At 41.1% G+C, this 27,259-nt stretch overlaps 3 protein-coding genes across 7 annotated transcripts; 1 reads left to right on the plus strand and 2 right to left on the minus strand.

Moving 5' to 3' along the window:
* Positions 1–8,576: 8,576 nt before the first annotated feature.
* On the minus strand, positions 8,577–13,907 carry LOC105056434 (stress enhanced protein 1, chloroplastic). Its single transcript, XM_010938630.4, has 4 exons — positions 13,749–13,907; positions 13,566–13,670; positions 10,545–10,723; positions 8,577–8,949 (listed from the first exon to the last, which is right to left on the minus strand). Exons 1-4 carry the CDS (start codon positions 13,780–13,782, stop codon positions 8,845–8,847), a joined length of 423 nt encoding a protein of 140 aa, XP_010936932.1. The 5' UTR covers positions 13,783–13,907; the 3' UTR covers positions 8,577–8,844.
* Positions 13,908–17,532: 3,625 nt separating this feature from the next.
* Positions 17,533–23,038, plus strand: LOC105056435 (uncharacterized). Of its 2 annotated transcripts, XM_010938632.2 has the most exons (8): positions 17,533–17,869; positions 17,961–18,000; positions 18,171–18,241; positions 19,689–19,783; positions 21,902–21,969; positions 22,084–22,194; positions 22,490–22,665; positions 22,805–23,038. In XM_010938632.2, exons 1-7 carry the CDS (start codon positions 17,596–17,598, stop codon positions 22,629–22,631), a joined length of 801 nt encoding a protein of 266 aa, XP_010936934.1. In that variant the 5' UTR covers positions 17,533–17,595; the 3' UTR covers positions 22,632–22,665; positions 22,805–23,038. The 2 variants fall into 2 exon arrangements, with proteins under 2 accessions (XP_010936934.1, XP_010936933.1); XM_010938631.2 differs by having other exon boundaries at positions 17,534–17,869; positions 22,490–23,038.
* Positions 23,039–23,333: 295 nt separating this feature from the next.
* On the minus strand, positions 23,334–26,675 carry LOC105056436 (MOB kinase activator-like 1A). Of its 4 annotated transcripts, XM_019854621.3 has the most exons (9): positions 26,442–26,675; positions 26,007–26,055; positions 25,426–25,737; positions 25,195–25,341; positions 24,922–25,030; positions 24,601–24,694; positions 24,297–24,430; positions 24,043–24,206; positions 23,334–23,607 (listed from the first exon to the last, which is right to left on the minus strand). In XM_019854621.3, exons 5-9 carry the CDS (start codon positions 25,025–25,027, stop codon positions 23,533–23,535), a joined length of 573 nt encoding a protein of 190 aa, XP_019710180.1. In that variant the 5' UTR covers positions 25,028–25,030; positions 25,195–25,341; positions 25,426–25,737; positions 26,007–26,055; positions 26,442–26,675; the 3' UTR covers positions 23,334–23,532. The 4 variants fall into 4 exon arrangements, with proteins under 4 accessions (XP_019710180.1, XP_073103540.1, XP_010936935.1 ...); XM_073247439.1 differs by having other exon boundaries at positions 25,195–25,737; XM_010938633.3 differs by lacking the exons at positions 25,195–25,341; positions 25,426–25,737.
* Positions 26,676–27,259: the final 584 nt, after the last annotated feature.

Here is a 27,259-nt window from a genome sequence, read left to right on the forward strand (position 1 = left end):
ACGAGTGCCGGACTCATCAGCCCGTCTACTACACCAGCAAAGTGCTCCACGGTGCCGAAGCCAGATACTCGGAGACTGAAAAGATGATTTTCGCCCTGACCGTCTCCGCGCAACGGCTTCGACCCTACTTCTAGGCCCACGCCATCGTGGTACTTACCAACCAGCCCCTGAGGGCCATACTGCGCCGACCCGACACATCCGGATGACTCGCTAAGTGGGCGATGAAGCTTAGCGAGTTCGACATTCAGTACCGGCCGAGGCCTGCCTTGAAGGCCCAGGTCTTGGCCGACTTCATCGCCGAATGCCCGACGACCGACCGAGGGTCGGGAGCTGGAGGCCCGGGACGAGATTCGGCCTCTGAGCCAGACCCGATCTCCACCTGGGTACTCCACATCGACGGAGCCTCCAACGCTCAGGGAAGCGGGGCCGGGCTCCTGCTCACGAATTCGGATGGGGTAGTCACCGAATACGCCCTCCGGTTCGACTTCAAGGCCTCCAACAATCAAGCCGAATACGAGGCGCTCCTCGCGGGCTTGAGGATGGCGAATGAGCTGGGCATCGACAGCCTCCGGGCATTCTCCGACTCTCAGCTGATTGTGGGGCAGGTCAAGGGCGACTTCGAGGCGCGAGATCCGACCATGATCAAGTATCTTCAGAAGGTCAAGGACCTCGTGGCACGCCTCGAGCATTTCGAGATCTCCCACATCCCCAGGATGGAGAATGCCCGCACCGATGCTCTCTCCAGATTGGCAACGTCGGCCTATGACTCTTTGGGTCGGACGTTCGTCGAAAATCTCCAGCAGCCGAGCATCGATCGGGTCGAAGAGGTGCAGCAGCTAACGTCCGAACCAAGTTGGATGGACCCGATCGTCCAGTACCTGACCGACGGGACCGATCCCGAAGACCCCGCGGAGGCCAAGCGACTCCGATGGTCGGCGTCGCAATATGTGATTATGGACGGCCGACTCTACAAAAGGTCGTTCTCCCTCCCTCTGCTCAGGTGCTTGGGGCCGACCGACGCCGACTACGCTCTCCGAGAGGTTCACGAAGGAATTTATGGGAATCACTTGGGGGGCAAGTCCTTAGCCTTCAAGGTCTTGCGACAAGGCTACTACTGGCCGACCATGAAGAAGGATGCGACAGAGTTGGTCCGAAGGTGCGAGCCATGCCAAAAGTATGCCAATATTCAGCACCAATCGGCCAGCCAAATCGCTCCCATTGTCGCTCCGTGGCCCTTCGCTCAGTGGGGAGTCGATATTCTCGGCCCATTCCCACCGGCGTCGGGCCAGAGGAAGTTCATCGTTGTCGCCATCGACTACTTCACGAAGTGGGTCGAAGCCGAACCCTTGGCGCAGATCACCGAGCGGAAGATGGAGGACTTCATCCAAAAGTCCGTCATCTTCAGGTTCGGATTGCCGCACACCATCATCACCGATAACGGACGGCAATTCGACAACCAAGACTTCAGAGACTTCTGCGTCAGGTTCCACATCCGCCATCGACTAACTTCGGTCGGGCACCCACAGTCCAACGGTGAGGTTGAGGTGACCAACCGAACCTTGCTCCATGGACTCAAGACCCGACTAAACGAAGCCAAAGGTCTCTGGGTCGACGAGCTGGGCTCCGTTCTGTGGGCTTACTGAACGACCCCCCGCGTCCCGACCGGGGAGTCGCCGTTCAGCTTGGCCTACGGGACGGAGGCGATGATCCCGCTCGAGATCGGCCTACCCTCTTCAAGGATCGAGCAGTACCAAGAACCAGACAACTCCGAGAGTCGGAGGGCCGACCTAGACCTCCTCCCCGAACTGCGAGACGAGGCTCAAATCCGAATGGCCTCGTACCGACAGAGGGTCGCCCGGTACTACAACGCCAAGGTCAGACCAAAGCTCTTCAGGCCTGGCGACCTAGTCTTGAGGAAGGCAGAAGTGTCGAAGCCCTTGGACCAAGGGAAGCTGGCTCCCAACTGGGAAGGACCCTACAAGGTTGCAGACACCTTCGGGCCGAGAGCCTATCGGCTGGAGACCCTTGAGGGGAAACCCATTCCCCGAACTTGGAACGTCGACAATTTGAAGCTGTATTACCAGTGAATTTTGTAATTTCATTGTCGGAATACAAGTTCAGTTTGAAAAATCGGAGTTCTAACTCTTCAACTAGTGATCGGCGCTCAGCCCTGACGCATCAACGTGGGCCTAGCACCGACGACACATCGGACTCTTTCGAGCATCGACGCATCTACAAACGGGAGTCGACGCTCCTTCGACGTTGCGTCGGACCCTCGCAAGGGCCGACGGACTCTTATGAACGGGAGTTGCTACTCCTTCGAACAATCGGTGATGAATCGGACCTTTACAAGGACCGATGCACCAACAATTGCGGGAGACAACACTCCTTCGACTTTCGGCAACACATCCGCCCCTGACAAAGGCCGATGCATCTGTTGCAACGGGAGTTCATACTCCTTCTACGGTCGAATTTTCGGGCAGAGCCATCGGCCGACAGGCCGATCGGGCCCCGACCGAAGAAAGGCTAAAGGCCCACGCGACTGCTGTCGCGACTTCCGATCGGGCTACGGCTGGTCGAGGGATATTCGGCTACCACCGTCTATCACACGACGCGACCTTAGTCGTATCCACGACTTACCGACCGACTTTCGGCTGGCTGAACGACATTCGGCTTGCTACCGTCTGTCGGAGGATACAGGACCCGACGCAGGAGAGTGGGGACCCGACTTACTATCGTTCCCCGACATTGCGACGCAAATGACCGACTAAACGCATCTACGAAAGTCCGACTCCCTAACCTTTACCAGGTTCGGTAGGCTCCCGACTCAACAAATGGACCCGACTGACAACCTTCGACTACCCGAAGCCGGCCTAAAGTCGGGACGCATTCTACCTTCGGGGCTGCACAAATTGTCGAAGTCCTATCGACTTACGTAAGTTGGCGACTTGCTTAAGTTAGTGACTAAGGTTCCACATCGCAGCAATGGTCGGCATTACAAACAAGAAGAGAAAGAAAGAAGTTTCATTCATTGGTGAAAAGAAATTACAAAGTCGGGTCGAGGCCCGATTACATATATTTTCAGAAAACATAAAGCAAAGATAGTCGGCAGGGCCGATCATCCGTCCTAGTCGATCTCTTCGACCGACGGAGGATCGGGGATGATCGGCGTCTCGGCCATAAGCGGCGCTGGGTCGGTCGCCGAAGGATGGGCTTCGGTCGGCAGAAGGACTTCGGTCGGCACCTGCTCCGGGACGGCCTCCTCCATAATGACGCCTCCCGACGGCTGGTCGGCCATCTCCTCCGTTCCTTCTCCTTCGACTCCTTCCTCCTCGGCTAGCGGCGGGATGACGCGGCTGACGTCCAACTCCGGGTACAAGGCATGGACGGCGTCCCGACCGTCCTCGAACCCGACCCGGTATGAGGCGAAGCCCGATTCGAGCATCTCCTCCCGGTATTGGTCGGAGGACCGGAAGTCCTCCACCGTCCGATCGGCCGACTCCCTCGCCGACCTTGCCTCGTCCTCAGCACGGGCGAGCTCCTGCCTCGCCGACTCTGCCTCGACCCTCGCCATTTCGGCGTCGATCTGGGCGATGGACAGCTCCTCTTCGGCTTCCGCGAGTTTCCCCAAGCTGACCTGAAGTTGCTCGCGTTCCCCTTGGAGTTCGGCAGTTGCGCCATCCCGTTCGCGTCGAAGACGACGCACGGCCCGACCTTTGTGCTTGGCCTCTTTCTTGGCCGACCGGAGTTCGGACCCAAGCCGGGAGACCTCGTCGACTAACTTGGCCTCCCGGTCGGCCGACTGCTGGAGTTGGTCGGCCAACATTGCCCTCTCGGCTTCGGCCGCCGCCGACTTCTCCTTGAAGGCCGCCCGAACGTTGTCGAACCTTCGGTACCCGGCCTCCAGTTCGGACATTGTGAAGATCAGCTGCCGACCAAAAAGCCTCGTCAGAATCGCATCACCCGAAAAATTTCTAAGTTAAAGGAAAAAGTGATGCGAAGCTTACCTCAACCATCGTCGGGTAGAACCGCGACAGCATCTCGGCCACCTGCCGGGACCGCAGCGACTCTACGTCAGCTGGGAGGAGGATCCCTTGGCACAACCTCCTCGCGAGGTTGTGGTCGGCCAACGCCGACGCACCCTCGGGGTAGTATGCGTCGGGAGGCATTGAGCGGCTCCCCGACCTATCTTCCTCCGCGGGCTCCATCGGGGCTTTCCCCCGATCAGTTGCCCCGACCGACGGGACTGGCAGCGACGGGACGCTGGAGTTTGACCCGGTGCCTCCCGTTGCGCCAACGGACGCCGCCGGACGATGTTCGGTTTCCCGAACGTCATCCGGCTCCACCCGCATAGGCGAAGACACCGATACTCCTTCGGCCGCCTCCTCAGTCGGCCTCTCCTCGACTTGGACCGTCAGAGCCGCAAGAGCTATGACCGGCTCCGACTGGACGGTTGCCGGCGACTCGACGATCGGCGGGGCTGGAGTTGGCTTCTTTGCAGGATGCGAAGGGCCGGCCCCCGATGCTGGCCTCTTCCTCTTGGCGAACTGCCGAATCTCGGCATCCGTCGGCCTCATCCTCGGTGGTGTCCCTGCAATACCGACAAGAGAGTTAAAGGCTGGACCAAAAGCCGACCAAAAGATGAACAAAAAGGAAAGCCGGAGGATCGGGCGATACCTATTCGGGGGACCAGACTTAAGCCGGCGTCATAGAGAGCTTGTTCGGTAACAAGCTCCCTCTACTTCGGTACCGACATGTCCTTCAGTCGGTGGAAGTCCTCCCGGTCGTCCGCATCCACCCGACTGTTGTCGTTGGCCTCTGTTCGGGGTATACCCCAACGAGAAGGAAAGCCCCAGGAAGAAGAGGAGGAAACAAAGAAAAACTGGTTCTTCCATCCATGAATGGACGATGGAAGACCAGTTATGAAAGCAAGACCCTTCCGGAGGTTGAAGAGCCACCACCCTCGGGCTTTAGGGTGGGGTCGGAGCACAAAGAAGGCCGGAAGAGTGAAACACGGGGGTTGGTCGGCAAGAGCTGACACAACAGCGCGAAAGAAATGATTAACCGAACAGAGTTCGGCGCCAGTTGCGCCGGACAGAGTCCGTAGTAATCAAGTAGATTCCGGACGAACTCCGGAATCGGAAGTCGAAGATCCGCGCGAAGGTCTTCAATGTACAGCGCCAGATCGCCAGGCGGAGAGTTGTTGACCCGACCACCGACCCCTGGAGCGGAGAGCCGAAACTGCTCCGGGATGCGATAGTGCTCCCGAAGCTGATCGACATTCGGCCCCGAAAGCGAGGAGGCCTCATCTTTCGGAGCCGATCGGGAGTCGTCAGTCGGGTTCCCCGACCGAGCTCCCTGAGTCGGTTTCCTGGTCATTATGCAGGGGCCGAAAGAAAAGAAAGAGAAGAAAGGAAGGAAGAAGGAGAAGGAGGGACCACGAACCAGATGGACCCTCCGCAAGCGAAGAAGAGCTCTGCCCGCGACGACTGGAAAATCGCCCGGACAGAGTTTCCCCAGCGAAATGTTGCAAATGTGGGTCAGGGGTCCGGAAGGTCCTATATATATAGGGCCGACCGACGGCCGAGATCCTTCCGCGCCGACCGAAGACCTGCAGATGCGCGACGCGTGGCGCCCACCGGTTGGCGGGGGATTTGGCGTGCCCCACCCCGGGACGGCCGCACCGCCCGCATTAACTGCCGGAGGGGGCGCCGGCCAACCACCTTGACACGCGGCACGCGGGGCGCGACCCTGCGTTCACGCGCCCCCACCGGTTTGCATTCCCGATGGGATGCCTGACAGCGGCCCTCTCTCCCGCGATCGGCGCCGAATATCCGATCGACTGACGCCGTATCGTCCGGCGTCCGATCTTCTGACACCGACATAACGACTGACGGCGACAAGACGTGGCGTCTGACACCTGACGCCGACGTGACTTCTAAATCGACTGGACATCCGGATCGCTAGGCATTTATGAGACGTCTGACATCGGATCATCCAGCAGTACGGTCGGATCTACACATGCGACAAATCCACTCCCAGTCGTCCGGGATTGCTGCCCGAATGAAAGTCTCGGCCAGCTCTCCACCCGACTTAGGAGTGGAGGGGGGCAACTATTGGGGGATACCCGCCGACCGACTGCCGGAGGGCCCGACCGCCCGACCGACTGCCGGAGGGCCCGACCGTCCGACCGATCGTCGGTCGGGGCGACCGACTGACGGATGCCGTCAGCGGCTGACCGCCGGCCGTCCAACGGCCCATCGCCGACTGGGGGTATGTCGGGCGTATCCATCCCGACCGACTGAACCCCGAGGTTATATGGCCGACTTACATAAAGCTCGCCGACCGATGGAGGGGACCGACACCACTCGGCTGGCTACCGACTTTAGGTCGGTCGGCTCCTCCAACCACCGTACAGCCGCCAGACGTTGTCAGCTCTGACACGGACATGCGGCGCAGTTACCTAGGGGCATTATCCCGCCGGGAGCCGGGTCAACCCTGGTGATTGGACGGCCGCACGGCGACATGACGTTTTCACGGCGGCTCTGACAGCCCACAGTGAGTTGACAGTTCCTCACTTGTCCGCGCCATTAATGACGGCGCCATACCTAACTCCACTATATATACCGGGGAAGGCAACAGTGCAAAAGAGGGATCCGCTCCGTCTCTCTCAAAAACGCAGGCTCGCCCCTCTCTCTCCCTCTCTCTCTCTCGATTGAGCTCTCTGTCTGCATTTCACTGTTGCCCAGTCACCTCTCTGACTTGACCGTCGGAGGGTCCCCGCCGGAGCCACCTCCGGTCAGTGCGGACTTCCTTTTGCAGGTGCACGCTTCCCGGCGATCGAGCGACGAGACGATTGGCCGCAACACTTGATATCTACTAACATTAAATTACTAATAGCGCTACTCCAACTACTATGAGAAGTTGGAGAGCCACCACCAATTAGTTGCTGTCTTCTTGCCATCTTCTATTATATATGGTAGCTATCTCTCTCTCTCTCCCTCTCTCACCACATCATCACCAAGTTTTCTCGCTCTCTCTACAACTACTTCCATCAACTGATGCTCGTCAACAGCTCCTCGAGTCAAACCAAGTCATCATCTACATAGATGACGGCTCTTCTTCGTCGTTGTCTGATGCTAGAGTCAGGCCTTCTGAGTTGGGGTAGCTGCCCGATATGCTTGGAGGAGCTGGCAGAAGGAGAAGGGGAGCGCGTACTCCTACAATGCAGGCATGTCTACCACCAGGCATGTATCGATCAATGGCTGCCAATGAGTTCAAAGACCCACCCTCCCTGTCCAAAGGGTTGTCGATGAGAACGGCTGTTGAGATCCATTGCCAAGTCCGACTCCTACTAGGATTTTTGTTTGGTCATTAGTTTTAAAAGAGGATTTCTGTTTGTTTGGCCATTAGTTTTAATGGTTTTAGGCTTGAAGTCTGTATTAATTGTTAGATTGAGTTTTAGGTTTAATATATTTGAGTTTATTTTTTTAGTTGGAGTGGGATACTAATATTTGTTATCTTTTAGTGGGAAAGAAAGTGTAGTTTTATAAATCAAGGGAAAGAGTTACATGAAGAGTTGAGGAGAAAATTTTTTTATGTATGGAGTCCCTTTTGTAAGATGTCTTTTATGAAAAAGAGATAAAATATTTTTTTTGAATATATTTATATTTTTCTTCTAATTTGTTTCTTTTATTACTAATTTTTTTTGCAATTTATTACAAATATTTTTTTTTTTTTATATTTGATATTTATTCTGAATTTTGGGCCGGCATAATCAATCTACTCTAGATAATATGCTATTCTACAATTAATAGCAATAGTAATGACATGCACAAATCTCTGCATTCTATCTAAGTTCTCTTTGAATAGTTGCTACTGCTTCCTGTTTCTCTCTGGTTGCCTAGCTACCACTCTGCAAGTATCATTGTGCTGGCTTTCTTCAAGATTAACATTAAGGCCATTTTCGTATCATTGTTAGTTTTGTGTTTTCGTTTTTATCCGAACTAGTGAAAAATTATAACGAGATCGATGTCTAAGAATCAAAGATAGTATTTACAGAAAATCTCCTCTATATTTTACTTTTTTTTCTTTTTCACTCGTTCCGAAAGCAATAAACTTCTGCTTCTAAAAATGAGGATTTTACAACAATTTGAAAAAAACAAAAAAGTTTAGTTATACATGTTCTGTCTGGTTTATTATTCTTTTTCTAAAGACAAATATAGAAATAGGAGAAATACTAGATAGGCCTTAAAACTCTAAAATTTTTTCTTTTTTAGACTTTTCTGACGATCCTCTTGTTCCTTGTCTTGAACTATGCTATAGCCTGTAGATCACATGATCGAAAGTTGACCATAAATTTTGATGTCCGTTGGCCATAGCTCTTGCTTTTGTTTCAGGAAGCCTTACAGTTTACCATCACATTGCCACTGTTCAAAGGGATCTTGATTTCATTAATAGATGAGAGGTTGGTATCTTGACATGCAATGTTCGAAGAAAACACCTTTAGAAGATTAAAACTCATAGACTTATTAAACTTTTGCAATGGATTCAACTTATCATGCAGCAGAGACGAATTTTGCATAGCAGGCAATAGAGTGATTTGGGATGTATACTGCAAGTAATAGGATACAATGCCAGGTTTCTAAACAAAAGAAATGTTACATAAACCATCTCCATGCATTACTTTTCCAATGAAAAGCATGCAAAATGGATCCACGCATTACATAAACCATCTTCCTTGCATAATAGAACTGTCGTTTAGCAGCTAATACATAGGCATGAAAAAAATGATGAAATCTAGGAACCTTAAACTGGAAAACATATATACATCTTCAAGAGCAATCAATCTTGTGAGGCAGACTGAAAGATAAAGAACACTGTCAGAACACCCACTAATGCTGTAACAACCAATGCTAATGTTGGTAGTGGCGTAGTGAATCCAAAATTCTGCAAAACAACTAGGTCATTAGTGATTTGAAATGATGTTAGTAATACAAACAAGAAATTTAATTGTCCAAAGAACTGCTAGAATTCTGAATGTATCCAATCACATGAACGAACAGGTCACCTACATGACCAAGTGGTGCTCAGACTGCCAACCATGTCTTAATGAAACAGAGACTGGTCATTACTTCAGCGAAAACAACAAGGCAAAGGAGAGTAGGCAATGCCAAAAACATGAAGTGAGAGACTATTCTGACAACTGATATGTTGCAAGAAACAATAATCAAGAAATCTAAAATCTGGCAAAGTTGGAAGGAAAAGCATACTATATGCACAAAGATTGTGAACAATCTTTATTTCATGGTGATGAACAGTAAGATACAATGAGATAAATGTAAACTAGAACTTCTCCTAGTGGTTATACCCCTCTGCTTAGCAACCAGGTGCTCTAGGTTCAAGTCTTGGATGGTGCATTCCCAACTATTTAAACCTAAGTAATTAAAGTGGGGGTGGGTCTCCCTCTCCCCTCCAAAAAAAAGGGATAAATGAGACGAATTACTGAAAAACGTACTCTAACAAGATTCACATTTCAGAGCAGGCTTTAATAGAATATAGAACCAGCATATCCATAAGGGATGATGAACTATCATTGAGGCTGCTGACATCATATGCTTTTATTAGGATGGAGTCCTTTCATTAACCCCTGCTTCTTTTCCTACTACTTCATTCTGTCTCCTTCTGGCCTAACAAAAAGAAACCCGATGCACCTTTATGCATAACAATAAGACACCAAGAAGTGAAAAATCATGGATCTCAAAATTTTTTCCTTTCCATTCTTTTCTTTTTCATTTTTTTTTTTTTTTTGCCTATCAACTTCAACTATTCAAGAAAGCATACTTCGTACATAACTGGTGCGCAGTAAGGAAGTTTGGTGTATTGAAGATCCGTGCCAATATTAGAGAGTTTAAATGGCACACAGCAAAATGGTGTATCTTGTTGGCAGGTGATGCTTCTTTATATGATGAGATAAGAATATGAACGAATAATATGTTTGAATATGGAGGACATTTGGAGGATAAGAGTAGATACAGGGCAGTTTATGCAAAACAAAATAGTGGGAATGGATATGAAAATAAGGTCTTGTTCAAATTTGATGCTAAGAGATACTCAAATAACAATCACGCAATATCATCTAGGGAGATTTGTCCTGTTGTATGTTGCATGAGAAATGTATTACAAAATAAGAGAATAATAAAAAAACAATTAGCATATCAAGATGTCAGATAAGAACATACTTTGAAGGACTACAAATAGCTGGAGAATCAAGACGTTTAATTTACAGAAACCATCGTCTTACAGTTCCCCGAAGGCCAGAAGAAAAGAAATCTAATGACTATTGCAAAGCTATAAGATAACAAAGCAATAAATGGTTGAATATAGATATCTATGATCGTATATTAAAAGCTAAATACATACTTGTCTTACTAATGCTTGAATAATTAAATCATTTACATGCTTCAGCATTACCATAAGTCTCACTATGCTTCATAATTTCAGTTGACATGCATCATATTTCTAGTCTTTAATAGAAACCATACCTCTAGAAGTCCTTTCCCTGTCGCTATTTCAACAGTTATTGCTGTTGCAAACCCAACCATCGCAAGGCGACCGAGCCATACATCCAATCCATTGTTCTGCTTTGTACCCTGCTCACACCTTATGGAAACTGACATTGCTCGACATACATTTTTCCTTCTCCTAGATGTAATCCAAAAAACTGAAACCATATGCCTTCATTAAAATCAAAGAAATTGGCTTAATTCTTGAATGCTGTTATGTAACAGCAAAAAAAAAAAAAAGAACATAATGCCTATTTCTTGTTGAAATTATTGGGCAATATATTGAAGCCAGGCCTACATATCTGGCATTTTACATGAATAAGTTCATGAAAAATAAAAAGGATTAAAACTGTAAATTTCTAAAGAAAGGTATCAAACAATATTTTGCAGTGTAATAATGCACGTATCTTAAAAATAGATAGCAAATTAAAGATAAATCACTCCTCTAGCTAAAGATTTCTGGAATGTAATAGTGATTAAGATCCCTTCTGAAGCAGTAGATATATAGTGTGCAAAAAATCTTATAACTTTATGCTCTTCTAGGCTCAGGTGATATGGCAACAAGGAACATGAAGCAATAAGTGTCTATGAGAACAAAGAGAATAAAGAAATTCCAATGCTAGCACGTCCATAGTCCAATGCATTCCATTGCATCAACTAAAATGCCTTTAACAGGTCCTTAGGAGCATGGAATCATGCAGATGAAAGCAGAACGACAAACATGTTTCCTGGTTCTAGTTGTGTGGAATCATGCATATCTGGAAGCACACACACAAAAATAATGATAAAAAAGTGCTTACTTTACACAAACTTGGGTTACAATCACAAGAAAACATAAAAAACCAGGAGAATACTCCAAAAAAGAGAAGGGAGCAACAAATAACACAATAAGACAGAAAATCCATGGCCTAGTATTTGATTCCTCCTGTGTTTTCCATGTATAAATTTACATAAGGCAAGACTCGTCCAAAGCAACTCCTTTCAGATATGGAAATCCAAACCAACCCAATCACTTGCATTTTCAAAGAGTTTCAAAATTCAAATATTCTCTGTCAAACTGCATAAAGACAAAAGGGAATAACAGTTGCTCACAGTCCACATCCCAATAGATGTATTTGTCATTTTCTTTTGACATTAGTCAAGCTGTTCTTTAAGAAAATAAATAACACAGCACTACTGAAAATTTATATTAGGCAGCACTCATTGTTAGTTCAGGGTCAGATATCTTTTGTTTAAAAACAACCAGTAGAAACAACTAGTATTTGGGAAACTGAATTTGAACAGCTTTGACTCATTAGATGGTTTTTCCCCAGAAGGAAACAAGAAATAGCATATACATCTGCTTCAACTCTCATTCTGAGTTGGCAATCAAAGATCTGAAATAATTTATATTTTGGAACAGATTTTAAACCATGATTACTACCATATTGAAAAAAAACCCATCTGTCCAAAAGAGTCAAGATGGTTTTTTTTTTCCTAATTCTTTCACCTGGTTAATAAGATAAATCTAAGAAACGACAAGTTCAACTATAGCCTAGCAGATGCCCAGCTCATCCATCTCGGAGAAGGTTCTTTGTTTCAACACGTATCAGGCTCAGAATTCCACTTGGTAGTAATTTCATTAACACATAGCAGCCCACTAACTTCTATAGTAATGAACTGTCTACATACAATACCCAACTGCACTGTTTGGAAGGAAAAGGTAAAACGTTTAAATTTCCACTAGGATGATGAGACATATTCAAAGTTTTTTAAAAATGTTAAAACAGAATTCCCTTACTGAGGCAAAATATGGCCACAAGCACTCAAAGAGAAACCCATCTCCACATTTTGCAACATGAGACTCAAATTTCATTTCCTTCAGCATTTTGATTTTAGTGAACAGTATTGAAGCCAGCTAGGTGGAGTTAAGGACTTTAAGACTCATTAAGTATGAAGAATTCATGATGTCCATTAACTTAATAGATTATGATCTCTCTGCATTGGCACTTCTTATTGAACCTCGCAGTTTCATTCCATCGGGTATTAATTGCATTAATCCAGGACTACACCATGGACAACTGAAACAGAGGATATTTCTGTCTCAAACAAGGCTACAATGGCAATCAGTAATAGGTGTTTAAAGATATCATATACTGTTGAAGTATTAGCAAAAGTTCACATGTAGTTGAGACATTAAAGTGCACACAGCACACAAACAGATATCAACCCGAAGCATATAGCAGAAACTAACAACTAAGTATTCATTGTTTCATCACTAGACTATTTTGCTCCATAAAGGCAGGTACAAACACATTCGAACTTATAGTATCAGATTATGTTCTAGTTTCTCCAATCAAAAATTTAGCACTTGAATATTGCATCGCGAATGCAAAGGAGGGGGTTTGACTCAATTTGGAATTCATCCTAAACCTAGTCATTGTGGAGACACAGACAAAGTGAAATAATTCCAAATAAGTTGAGTTAATATAGGCCGGAATAGTGAATCATTCTTTTGGGAGTGACATCGGTAAATATAGCAAATTCTATGGGAGGTCCAAAACCAACCATAAAAATACTAAATTCCCAGGCAGCCATTTATTTTAGGTCCACATATTAGGGGCTGTTTGCAGCCCTGTAGTTGAAGTTGCATTGCAGCTCAAGGCGCATCGCAATTTAAGTTGCAGTTGTTCACTTACAAGGAAGCTCAATTCTTGTGTTTGGAAGAAAGTTTCTGGAAAAGAGAGGCGTCTTGGCAGACCTTAAAAATACCAACCTTACTTCCAATATCACTATATCTACAAGAAAATGGCAGAAGTTTCCCTTAAAAAAGGCCCATAACAAGCATTCTTTTTACTTGTTGCACTAATCCCTCAACTTAGATTTCTCAAAACTTGGTTTTCGCATATACATCAGAATTAAAAATGATATATGAATATTCTTGGGCATAACAGTAGTGTCATCTCTCAACTAAAAGAAGGAAAATTTAAGGATCAATTGACACGGATAAGTATTAATTACAATGGGGAGAGCCGCGCTTGAAGGAAAAGACGAGCTCAGGAGCCTTGGAGGAGGGGCGTAGCCATGGAACGGGGCGAGCTCGCGCGGATTTGGCGGCAGTGGCATCTGCATGAAGAAAAAAAAGAGAGAAAATTAGATTTATGCGATGTGGGATTATTCGCGAGAGAGAGGGGAGAGAGAGACGTAGGAGAGAGGAGGGAAGGAGAGCTTGGGCCATGGACAGCGTAGAAGACGCGGAGGCGCTTCGTTCTGGGTTGTCCCCACTCTCCTATCTATTTCTGCTGTCCAGAATATCGAGATGTTGCCGTTTTGGGAGCCCCTCGCGCCTTTCCCATCACCCCAAATTTATCCAATTTTATTGGTGACGAGCGCGAGAGAAGCAAGATAAGTACCAGACAAATTTTGGGTATGTTTATCAAAAGTTTTAAAATTTTTTTATATATATATCTTTTTAAATATTTAAATTTATTTAAATATTTTTTTAAAATTAATATTTATATATATCTTCATAAAATATTTATTTTATATGTATATTTTTTTATTTTTTTATATATGTATCTAAATTATTTAATATTATTAAAAATTTAATGATTTAAAATTTAAATGACTAAAATATCTTTATGAATAGATGTGAAAAAAAATTTATAAGGATATATATAAATAGCAATTTCATAAAGATATTCATGTAAATTTAAATATTTAAAAAAATATATACGTAAAAATTTTAATTAAATTTTTATTTATTTCATATAGATGGATTCAAGCCCTCTTACTCTATAATATAGTAATATATTACATAATATAACAACATGATAATGATATTATATAATCTTTTATATATTAAAATACTATATTATATTTTATTTTTATGTAAGATGGAATGATTATGTCTATCTTATAACAATATAATATACCTTATATACTTCACAAAGATATTTTTGATAAAAATTTTTAAAATAAAATATAATAAAATTATAAATTTTTATTATTACATAATATCCAAATCTACAACTATATCCATTCTATGTAAATGTATAAACTATTCATCTAATATCAAATTTAGATACTTCTCTTAAAAGCATATTATTATACATTAGAGGAAACATGGGTAGTTACGATCTGTTTATTTTCTAGATAAAATAATTTTGATCTATCATTTGATAAAAAGATCATTTTATCTATGTAAATTAATAAATTAAATAAATTTATTATTTTATTTGTATATGTTAATCTTTCTCTATTAGAATAAAGAAAAAATTAACTGTTGGATTTCAGTCGCACAACGGAACATGATTTTCAAAAATTTTTACGTGCTTTCAACTCTTAAAAACAAACAAACCAAAACTCAATCCCATAAATACCTTACAGATTTCAACCAAACAAAATATGCATAACATTGAGGTAAGAATGATACCTTCTAAAAGATGATGATCAGATGCAGGAACGATCTCTACTAGATACCTACGTAGATGTCTTCCAATGATAATTCACATAGGATCAATCGCAGATCTTGCCAATCCGATGTAGTGCTGAAGCTTGCTTCGTAGCAATGCAGCCAATTTTTCTTCTAACGACAAAGTACACTACAACCTGATGGCCTTTCAAAAATTCCACTAGACCATACCAAAATCTTTTCTCAAAAGATTGATATGCTCCGATCTGATTAATATCTCCAACTCTTGGATATAGTAATCACGAAGAGAAATAGACAGTCTGCTTGTCCTTCCCTCTCTTATTTTTTTTTCTTTTCTTTTCTTATGGTTTGTTTTCTTCTTTTCCTCCTAAGAACCCAAGCCTAAGTTCTCTCTCAAATGCATGCCAACTCATTTGGAGCGCCCTGTATTTATAAGAATCCAAGGGGCTTGGATCTTATCCATTGGCACTAAGACTTCTCATGCGGGGCAAACATTTTAGTTTCCACACAAAATAAATACACCGCATAGAAGAGAAAGAGCCTTAAAGCAAAAAGATTTCTCCTCTTCAGCATATACTTCTCAAGGCGCCATCTGATGGTGTGTGGAAATAAAGGCAGATATGGAAATTAGGTAAGGCAATTAAAAGGAGTAGCCCAAAAGGACTCTTCCTTCTGGGTGCCTCAAAAATAAATGGTGTTGATATTAAATGGCATGGAGGTGGTTAGAAAGAGTTAGTTTCATATGGAATTCTTTCATATGAAGAGGTTTAGACACTGAGTCTATAGGTTTAAGCCTAATCAGATTAGGCTAAGGCATCAGGTTTTAGATTAGCTCAAACAGTTTTTGGGCTAAGCTAGATTGGAAACTTGGGTTACTTCATGTACTAGCATGTCAATTAAATCCATAAGATTTCTAATAAATTCAATTAGATTAGTTTATAACTAAATTCTTAAGTGTATAATCCATTGGGTTACATATCTAGTCAACGGTAGACTCAGGTTCATGATCAAATTAACTCAATTAGAATAGGTCAACCCAAATACATCAATTAATTAGAACTCCTTCTAATTGATTACTGAATTAAACTCTTTAATTCTTGCAAGTCCACAAGTCAAGATTGATGTCTAGCAACATATCACGACTGCCCAGAAAATATGAAATTTGATAGAAATACTAAAAATATTCCTCAGTGATAAATTACGGTATAATTCAATCCTTCGATCATACAATATCTCAGATAACCATGGATATGAAAATATGTTAAGTCCAAATACTTATCCATATATATCTCGATCTGAAGATGATGACTCAGTTGATGATATATTAGAAACTCTTTCTAATTATAATCCTACTTTGGTCAAAGATTTTTTGAGTCATCAACTTATGAGATCACATAGGATGTTCTTTCTCCTTATAAGGAGTGATCGATTCTCTGATGACCACTCACAATCTTTATGCACACTTCACTGTATCTAAAATATTCCACATTAGCTTCAGAGAGTCAAGTTGGGGAATGAACCAAAATATAGATTTATATACATAAGGAACCATAATGATCTCAGGTTTAAAGATCACTTGCACTACTCCTACTAGAGAACAATCAGCTGACATGCATATAAAGCTTCATCAAATATTCTCTCGTTAGATCAGTTCAGTGAACTCATTCTCTAATGAGCATCCACATCTTCGTATTAGTGTCATTACATAAGTAATTGTTAGATCAACCACCTTCTCCATCGAGTATACATAAGATGTGCCAGTCTTATCAGTATCATTGATCTCCAAATCAATAATCCTACAACTAGAAATATTTTAGATTAAGACTATCAAGAATTTAAGTCTTGTTAGCATGATCTCATCATGATTCTAAAATCATTGTCCTAATCTATGAGGTTCATTATAATTTTAAATCAAGATGAAGCATATAATGAAATAAAATATCTAATTTTATTAATAATTAATATTAAATATATGAGTTAGGAAGATAGAATATAGAAAAATATCCCATCGCATCACAAATGTGATTGACTTTAGAACATTATTTTTCATCAACAAACCAAAAGAGGTATATTTATGTTAAAAAAATTTTTTACATTTATATCATTCCAAATATTCAAATTTACATGAATATCTTCATAAAATTATTATTTACATATATATCTTTATAAATTTTTCTTTTACATATCTATCCATAAGGATATTTTAATCATTTTAATTTTAAACCATTAATTTTTAACAGTATTAGATGATATGGACACATATGTAAAAAAAATATTTTATAAAGATATATATATATATATTAATTTTAAAAAAAATATTTATGTAAATTTAAATATTTTTATATAAAAAAATCTAAATTTTTATAAAGTTACTTCTAGCTTAAATAAATACACTCCAATTTGCTCGAGTCCTGCTCCAGCCCGTAAGATTGTGCAAATAAAAAGTATGTTATTTATCAAGTCACATGCTCCTAATCTAAAAGCTATTCATCATATTATATAAATATATCTGTCCTACGGAAACTCGAGGGGAAAAAAAAAAAAAAATGCTCAGTGCCTCACTAGGGTGCATTTAATAAAATCTTGGGTGGCCATTATCACGAGATAACGGCGCTAATGGAAGCTTGGCCAGAAATGGGTAGGACTTTCTCCTCGATCTCTCATGTCTTCTCGTCCATGGCCTCCACCCCGCTCGCCGCCCGCCTTCTCCCTCCGATCTCCACCTCGATCCAGGGGCGGCGCCGCCTGTTCCCGGTGAGATCCTCGTCGTCGTCATCGTCGCTGAAGCCTCCTCTTATTCCCCACCAGGACCATCGCGGGACAACTAGGCGGGCCGCCTCCGTCGGCTTCCTCCTCCTCCTCGTTGGCGGCCTCTCCACCCACCCCAACCGTGCGTCCCCCATATCTCTCTCCCCTCTCTTTCTCCCCAATTGGAACTTAATTCAACTGTTGAAGATCTCATTCCTTTCCGTCACCCTCAGGTGCTTACGCCGGCAATCCGTTCGACAAGTATGTTAAGCGGTAGGCATACCGTCCACCCATGATTCTCGAGGCAATTCGAGCTCTCCATTAATTTTTAAGTAAAGAGAAAGCAATTCAGAGTCATTTTATGTGCTAAAATTGTTCCCCTTTTTCCCCCCCAAAAATGATTTTATTATTTGATGAGTATTTAATTTGTGATTTGTTATCAGGAAAAAGTTGGATCCACTGGAGACATACGTACCTGCTGTTCTATTGACTCAAGCACAGTTCAAGGATTTGGGTGATGACAAATTCTTTGGAATTTTTCCTATTTTTATTGGAAATGGATTTTCAAATACATACAGACAGATGGGATTAAATATTGGCTATTATAAAAATGGCGCCGGATGTTATCTTTATTGACAGAATACTGGCGAGATTGGTTATTATTTGTCCCATTCATTTTTAAAATAAAATAATGGGTGTTGCAACAGCTGCCATTAGCCATTGTTTTATCATTAATTGCATTATTTGATAATACTGTTCTAATATTATTATGATTTTAAATTTTGCATTAATACCTTTATATATTGATAAAAGCATTAAATGAAAGTAGTACTTTGATTTGTGAGAAGTGAAAAGATCAAATAACTTCTATTGTTCCTGTTATATGTCAGCCATTGTTATACATCTCATATATCTTAAGGGATATTGATGTTTAATGGATCAGAATTTTTGATGATGTATAAGGCTTGCTCCAAAACGCAGATTAACTATTTCCCAAAAAAAAACAAAGATGATTAGCATAAGATCTTTGGCCTTCTTGTGACATTGACGTGCCTATAACCACGCAGCTTAAGAAAAATCTAGCACACTTTGCGCAAGCTATTTCGCACAATCTAACTTCATATTTACTTATTTAGCATTTGGTTTTCACCAAAAATAAGAGTACAAGCTTTCGCTGCCTGCTGCTTTTCACCACCACCTGAACCCTGATGCATGTCACGTCATCCTCACAAGACTATTGATGCCATCTTTGTGCTCAGAAAATTTAATATAATTTCTCGAGTCTCTCTTTACATGTTGAGTTTCTCCTATCTTTTATCAAGCTCATTAATTGGTTTGACTGCCGAATCCATATATTGGCTAGGGAGAGCCAGATTTTGCATTAAAAGATAGGCTTTACCTTCTAGTTATGGTTCTCATCATCCAAAGGATTAACAGTAGAATGGTATCAAATGTATAATTTGGACATGAAATCATATCCATTGTTTACTCTCTGATCAAAATATGAAAGCTCTTACTGCATTTGCCTAGGAATTAATCCATCACGTTCACGCTTATCATTTCCTTTTATGAGAGAGAGACGCAGAGAGAGAGAGAGAGAGAGAGAGAGAGAGAGAATGATCATTGCATTTTTGTTATGTTTCTGTCATTCTGTCCAAGATATCTAGCTGCTTTAATGACCTTATCATTGAATAACAGAACTCATATGTGATATGGCCCTTTGATCACTTTTATGTTTCATAATTCCCATTTTCAACTCAATTAGTGCTTTTTGCTCGACTCACAAAGACCTCGAGCGGTTACCACCCAGATAGTTTATAGGTTTTATCTATTTGTTCTGAGCCTTGTAATTGCTGGGAAGTGGTTTTAGTTTCCATCTTGTTTTCTTCTGTCATCAATGATTTACTTCTCAAATCATATTATTATTTACTGTGGTCTCATATTGTCAATAATTCACTCAGAGAAATATTTGGATATTGAGAAGCCAGAGTATGGCAAAAGCAGATCTTTGTTGCGTTCTGGTCCAGCAGCATCTTTGCGCGTGAATATTCGAGCGGTAAGTATTGTACCAACTGCTTTGTATATGGTTATGATGCTGTAGTTTCTTCTCTGGTTAAGATGTTTTTCTTGAAGCCGCTAATTTAGAATTTACAGTCATTAAGTTTAGTTTAGTCTGTCATGTAGTTGGGGCTTGTAAGTTGCTCTTCCAATCCCGTTGCAAACTCAGCAGTCAGCAGCTTATTCTTTTATGGTCAATAATATGAGCTGCAAATTGATGTTTAGTGCGAAACCTGTATTTGCTGCTTGCTGGTTAAGTTACACTTTGTCACTGCTAGAACTATTTGCTGTGAAGATAGTGTATTGGAAGGTGGGTTGAAGCTCTCGTATCCCTATTGATTCTTGGAAGAAATTCTCCATTGACTTTTTGTATGTGTGGTAAGAAGATGATGTGGTATTTGGTTAGTTACAAATTGCATGGATATTATATTTGGAATCCCAAGGCAAACTTATTAATTCCATGAAGAGCAGTAAGGGAGGTATGAATGTTGAGAATTTAAAGAAGACAAAAAGATTTTAAACTATGATTTAAGGGGAGTAGTACCAATACCAGCATCCATACCGGTAGCTTATGGTATGGTATAGTACCATACCAACAAACAATACTCCTGTTCATGTTACAACAATAGGAGGCATATACCACATGCTGATACAGTATTGCACCACAGGGCATGTACCAAGCTTACGAACATGATCTGGTACAACTAGTTAGCATTGGTACTTGAAAATGTTTCCTTCAAGGGAATCCGTAGATGGCATTTCCTTAATTTCAACAAGATCAGAAATACACAAGCATAAAACTATATTTGTCAGTTTAAATGGGAGGAAAGAACGGATGCACTAGCAGTCACTTATTTGGGAGATGGGATGGACAGTGGTAAGAGAGAACAATGTTATAATGCATGGTGCTCAGATAAAATTGTTCTCTTAGAATGGGTGTGTAGAGAGGAAAAGGAACAGTGTATTACACCTGAAAAGGAAGACTCGATGTCTGATTCAGTAATCATATTTCAAATCAAAATTTCACCCTTTTTCTCTCTTCTTTTAACTTGCTGTTAATCCTATTGATCATTACCTTAATGTTGGGTGGAGCTTCTTATGATTCTGTATATGGAGATCCCAAAACTGTGCGGAAAAAAATTATGATTCCCTATTCTGACCATGCATCAAGCTTTAGGATTACACATAAAATAAGACCATGACAAAGGTTGAACCTCTGCTTTCTTGATTATAATAACTATCCTATACTTTACAATGTGAAATCCATAATTTCAAGATCTACAAGGCAGTACATGACTCCTAAAGACCTTCATGATTGATAAATCCGAAATATTCCTCAAATATTTGTTAAAGACTATAAAGGATATGGGTTTGATTTGTAATCATCTAGAATAGGGTTTATGTTATGCACTTTTAATCAGAATATAAATGCAAATGATTCCCTGGAGGGAAAACAAAAAAGATGAGCAAAATGGTCACTTGTATCATGTTCGATAGAGATCATGAGATACATATGACAAGTCAAGCTTAACTAAAAGGTTGGATGAATAAGGAGATGTGCTCTAGACTACTAGTTGATTTTTATGTGCCAAGAGACTTGAGGAAAATATTTGTATGCATACTAAAATGACTATGCCGAGCTAGTAAGAGATATGGATGTAATTGGAAGTTTGAGGAGTCGCATGGAGAAATGATTGAGATGAAAGAGTTTATTGCAGCGAAGTTATAAAAGAGACCTACAAGAAGAGGCTTTTGGTTTTATGTGAAAGGCTCAAAATTATAAGAGAACTGAAATAATCTGGGTTTTAAGCTTGCCTACTTCATAAAGCCCTTAATAAGAAGGAACAGTCCAAGAATGCAACTTGGACTGGAGATTCTTTTATGGCAAAGTTGCATACAGAACTTTGCCTGCTAATGCATTAGCTTACTGCAGATTTGTATATAATCATGGTTTGCAGTTCATTCTTGTGTATACGTATTATATTATATGAAATACTCTAGGTAACATGTAAGGTAAATCCATCCAACATAGAGTTCTTACTCATGTTCATTTGCTGTGGCAGTTTTTTATGACCTCAGTTCCTTGCAGCTTTGAACATTGTCTTCGGAATTATAGGTGGCACAATATGCAACAGATGATGGTAAAGGAAAAGCCGCTTCTGATGCTGTTGATCAATGCCTAAGGTAGGTATAATTATTCTGAACAAGATCCAATTAGTTTCACCTGGCCTAGCCTACCTTGGAAGATATTTCTTAATTTATTATAGCCACTCCTTAAACTTGTTTGTACTTTTGTAGGGCCTTGGAAGATCTTGACTCACTGTTGCTGCATGCTTCGAGGAATGATCCAACAACTTCAGTTGAATCTATGAAGAAGAAGATCAATATTGCTCTGGGGGCTTTGGACAGGTACTGAAGAAATTTCCCTTTACATTACCCTCTTCGTCTGACACGTGACAACCCAATAAAAATTATTATTTTGCGGTCTTTGTTAGACAAGGACTAGTGATTAGCTCCTAATTTAGTGGAGTGGAACTTCTGTGATATGGTAGTCATGTTCTGAAGCACCAGATAATTAAGGTTGGGGAGTCAGAGTCGGAACCATGCATTGCCAAGTTATTATTAAGACAGATATTTTTCACTTATTGCTGAGCTTGTTTTAGAAAAAAGAATTAGCCTCTGAATAAAGATTTTCTCATCACAGCCTTTTGGAAACCGTGCCAACGGCAGTTTTGGATAAAGGGAAGGCAATTGCAGATGCTTTTCTGGCTCCAAGCATGCAGAGTGATGAAAGCAGCCCAGAGGACTTGGATCCCGGCATGAAACAATTGGAAGCCCTTCTATGAAGTCCATGGGAACGCCCTTCTAAAGAATGATCCGGTCACTAAATTTTACTTATTGAGGCTTAGAGTCTTCCATACATTGAGCTTACTCATTATACAGTATACTCTTTATTATACTTTTGTCTTGCAGTGACATCAAATATGAGTTCTTATCAACAATCCAGATGGTTTTGCAGGTGAAGAATGTATGCCCTATTGGTTTCATTTCCACATAAGAGGTGGGGTATGAGGAGGCGTGGTTCTTATCATGATAAAGGTCTGGAAAGTAGTTAATTTGATGGCAGAGTCTGTAAATTGCCCACTCAAGATTCATACACAAGACTGACTGAAAGAAATCCCAGGGATTTATTGATGAGCTTCATGAAAGTTAGGTTCTTTATCCACAAAATATATACTGCTGCTTGATTATACTTGATTATCTCCTTATCATTGTGTCTATGAGCGAAGTTTAAGGTTCTGGTATGGAAATATTGGACACTGATGGCCTTTTTTCTATTTAAAGAAATGTGTTTTGGGAGAGGACATAGCCTCTTTTTTATTTTTGATGAGGATACATATTAGAATAATAAGCTTAAATCTATCAATTATCAAATTTGAAGTAAATGTAACCAATGGGAAATTATAACTCTGAATAAGAAGAGAGCAAAGAGCACAAATAAGAGGGTTAATGATCAAGATTACACAAAAAAGAACGCACAGCGCACAAACAGACCAACTAAAAGTCAATTAATTGAGTCTCGTCACAATCAATCCAGAATCATAATCATGATCAAGAGAATAGTTTTATATTAAAAAAAATAAAAATAACAATAAAAAGCAAAAAGAAAAAAGAAGTAGAAACCCCGTGCTAGATCAAAAATTCCTATTCAGTAATTCTTCATCCATCATCTGCAATCATGCTTCCTTAATATGCAAGGACAATCGACTCGATGAGATCATTGAGTGGCGCAAGCTCCCCCTTGTCAATCAGGCGGAACTCCTATATCACAAAACACATCAAACAAACAGCACTCAGACATTGAAGTAACACATGCAACATTTCATAAACTGGACCTGAAAGGCACTACTTGATCTATATACACACATCACTTCTGTGAACATTGACCACGAGATCAGAATTAGTTCAAATCAGAAGCAAAAAGCTTGCACAAAGGACAAGATATTTGCATCATGAACAAACAATTAAAAAGTCACTTTGAGATCAAAGCATTAAGATCACCCAATAGTGTTTCTTTGGGTTTTTACTCAAGAAAAAAATCCAAGTGCAATTCAGTGGATGCTTTCTGATCACAGATGAGGGAAGCACTGATAAAAATTTCAAAAAAGGATTTTTTTTTTTTTTAAATCTCGTATATGTAAAAATAGGCATCAAATAGAGAAGCACAGAATAAAACTACCAAGTAGGAAAACTTACCCATGTGAATAAAGTGAAATGCTTGAAGCAAGTATTGAGATGAGCTTCTTCCTTGAGACTCACAATCTTCTGAAAATGAGAGTGATATATATGAGCATACACCCTAAAAAGACGTTTAAATATCGTTTTAACAACATCTTGGAAATTGGGAGGAAAAGGTGCCCCTGCAAAAGTAGATTTCGGTAAGTCCAATAAAATTATTTTCAGTTACTCACATTCACTGCATGCATCAAGACCATTCCATTTTATAATACCAAGTTTTTGAGGAAATATAGATTCATCATCAAGCTGAGCTTCGATCCAGTCCATCAGATATTCTACATATTTTGGTGCAGAAACCTCTATAGGTTTTTTTATTTGAACTCCATCAGCCCATCTATATTCAAACCTGTTGAAAGCCATCCCATTAGAGCACTTAGTGCCCTAATAATATAACCAAAAATGAAATAAATACCTGGCAATCAACTTTGTTGAAGGTATAGTTATTAAAACCTAAATATTTATGCATTAGTGTTAGGAAACTAGTACAAGAATTCCCAGGGGCTAAAAGAGAGATACTTAGGTCCCGCTGACATTGTTGGGCAGGTGGTTGGTGTGCAAAATTCCATCAGAGTGCCATACAGTATATTCACTTGATTGAAGAAGTCAACAGCTGAGGAAAATAGAAAATGAGTTGTTAACAAACAGATGTTACAACAACAGCCAGTGACAGGAAGAATCAGATAGCTGCCCAATATTACCACTCATCATTAAAAAAATTACTATGATGACTTGAATGACATGATCATCCAGTTCATACAAAAACATAATTCTCTGGCCTATACACCACTACCACAATAAATATTTTTCATGGCAACAACTAAAAGTTAGAGATATTACTATTGACCGCAAGCCATTCATTGCGATCCACTCCAGGAGGCAAGCGAACAGCCTCTCTTAAGTTCCCACTACCCAAGGTTGCATCAATATGCCTTTTCAGTTGCATACCCTGCTTGCTCAAAAGCAAAAGGATGTTAGATCTCTTTAATTTGCAAAACTAAGCATATGTCAAATAACAAAAGATGGTCAGAATGCAATATCTTAAAACATTATTCATACTAAAGAGAGGAGTATAGCAGCACCATTCTAGTTTATCCTTATAATGGCACTTACAGGTTAAGTGTGAGCCACAAACAGAGTGCCTTTTTCTGAATAAACGCATACATGTAGTGTGTATGCTAGAGTTCCTCTCCCCCCAGCTCTATCAGCTCATATGTGACTAATAGGTTGCTGCTCAGTGTGCCTCTGTACTGGGATATCCTTCATTTCAGTCAAATGGAAGTGGTTCAGAAGTTGGTTTATAACTCAAGTAGGCCAGACATCACACAAGCCTAACTGACCAACCTTAATGCTAAATGTAGGAAAGAGTAAGCACTTAGCTATGACCAAATGTAAGGGAAGGACAAGGACCACAAGGGTTCCTAATTGTCCCAAACTGATATAAGGTTCGCCAGCTCGAGCCGAGTTTGACAAAGCTCGGCACATTCACACCCCAGCTGACCATTGCAACTTCTAACTCATGAAGGCTCGAGGAGCATGCGACCACTCTGCTTCAATCTTATAATTTATGTCGATAGCATCGACAAGAACCTTTTCAAAAGCACATTCTCCATATCACTGTCTGATTAAAAGGAGGTTGAGGCACATTCTTCTTTTCTATTCAAGCCAAAAGAGACTGTCAAATTGCCGTCGCCATAAAATTTTTCGTTCTAGAAAGAGATGCAAGTGCTTACACATTTGAGCACAAGAAGAATACAATCCAACCATGTAATTAATTGAAGTGCAGTGACCAGTGTCATAGACCACAAATTCTTTGCAATATACTAAAAACTTTCGAACTAAAAAAATATACAAAGTACAATGCAGAACCTAAACATGCTGACAACTTTCACTAAAAGCAACAAATCTCAAGATGAAAACCTGACCTTATCTCCAGATGCAGCGTTTTTCTTGGGTCGAAAAGTCTTCTGATTTCTGCACATCCAAGACAGCAAAACCATAAGAGACATGACATCACTTCGTAAAAGAAGGGGAGAAAAAAAAAAAAAAAGAATTTAGAGATTACGAAGAAGGAAAAAAGGTGCGTCATTTAGGACCAAAACATTCTCATTCCACAAGATCAGATTGTTAACTACTGCATCAAATTAAAAATCTAATTTTTAGGCACGTTCCAAGTCTCCCCTACTTCCTGTCTCAGGATCACCACATAATTCGGGGGGGAAAAAAATGAACAAGACAATCCAAAATCTGATAAAAAAGATATTTTTACCAAGGAAATCTTAAGCAAATGGCGACAAAATCAAAGTAATGAAGACAAAACCCCTAGAAAAGAAAAGAAATGTGAGATGGAAGAAATTAACCTGCTTCCAAGACCGAAGAGACTCATTTTTTTTCTCTTTCTAGGAAGAAGGAGATTAAGAGGAATCGGGTGTTGTTGATTCAAGGACTCTCCCTTCTTCTCTCCACTTCTGGCAAAGCAAAAGAAATTTCCTCCTCCCAGAATCCTCTCTTATTCTTGTATATAGAGAGAAAGCAAAGGAGGCCAGAGGGAGGCCAGGCTGGCAACGGCTAGGGAGAGTGAGAGGAAGTCTGTTACACGCCCCGCCAACATCTGTTTTTCTTTTTTCTTTTTCTTTTTTTTTTTTTTGACTGATGACGGTTTTCCACTCTATGACAGCCAATAAACTTTTATTAATATAAACTATGATGTTAAAATAAGGGAAAAGAAAAGATTTAAAGATCCAATGTTTTTAGTTGTCTAATTTAGCTGACTCTGAAAAACCTATTTTTATGCATTCCTTTGTTTTTCACCATCCAAAACAACTAGAAGATTTTATGGTCTCAAAAATTGGATTCTTTAAAAATAAAAATTCATTCAGATCTTTTCTTTTTTTTTTTTTTTTTTGCAATAACAGTACCCTTCACATAAATACTTAACAAAACATAATAATCCAATGAAACAACAAAAACTATGAGAAATAACAAAAAAAAAAAAATGAAACTCACTATTTGTTAGATTTTTTTTCATAAATACTTGGGGGTGGAGGAGCAGAGAATATATCTAAGTTTGAGTTGCAAATATCAAATATTTTTGGACTTATTTTGCATATTATGCAAGATAACAATATATGCTTAATAGTTTAGTCCATTTCGGTAATCTATATTATATGATATGTAA

The sequence above is a fragment of the Elaeis guineensis genome, chromosome 13 (assembly GCF_000442705.2).
Source record: "Elaeis guineensis isolate ETL-2024a chromosome 13, EG11, whole genome shotgun sequence".
Classification (NCBI taxonomy): Eukaryota; Viridiplantae; Streptophyta; class Magnoliopsida; order Arecales; family Arecaceae; genus Elaeis; species Elaeis guineensis.

What these genes read in the sequence shown, in the direction of transcription:
- LOC105056435 (XM_010938632.2), top strand. Translation starts at nt 17,596, where the DNA reads ATGGAAGCTTGGCCAGAAATGGGTAGGACTTTCTCCTCGATCTCTCAT. An exon ending in TGCGCGTGAATATTCGAGCG is followed by an intron (nt 19,784 to 21,901) that starts GTAAGTATTGTA and finishes TCGGAATTATAG; the next exon opens with GTGGCACAATATGCAACAGA. An exon ending in GCTCTGGGGGCTTTGGACAG is followed by an intron (nt 22,195 to 22,489) that starts GTACTGAAGAAA and finishes TTCTCATCACAG; the next exon opens with CCTTTTGGAAACCGTGCCAA.
- LOC105056434 (XM_010938630.4), bottom strand. Translation starts at nt 13,782, where the DNA reads ATGGCCCAAGCTCTCCTTCCCTCCTCTCTCCTAC. An exon ending in CCTTCCCTCCTCTCTCCTAC is followed by an intron (nt 13,671 to 13,748) that starts GTCTCTCTCTCC and finishes TTCTTCATGCAG; the next exon opens with ATGCCACTGCCGCCAAATCC. An exon ending in CAGGGAAAGGACTTCTAGAG is followed by an intron (nt 8,950 to 10,544) that starts GTATGGTTTCTA and finishes GTTGTTTTGCAG; the next exon opens with AATTTTGGATTCACTACGCC.
- LOC105056436 (XM_010938633.3), bottom strand. Translation starts at nt 26,467, where the DNA reads ATGAGTCTCTTCGGTCTTGGAAGCAG. An exon ending in ACAATGTCAGCGGGACCTAA is followed by an intron (nt 24,431 to 24,600) that starts GTATCTCTCTTT and finishes GGCTTTCAACAG; the next exon opens with GTTTGAATATAGATGGGCTG. An exon ending in TATATTTCCTCAAAAACTTG is followed by an intron (nt 24,207 to 24,296) that starts GTATTATAAAAT and finishes CTACTTTTGCAG; the next exon opens with GGGCACCTTTTCCTCCCAAT.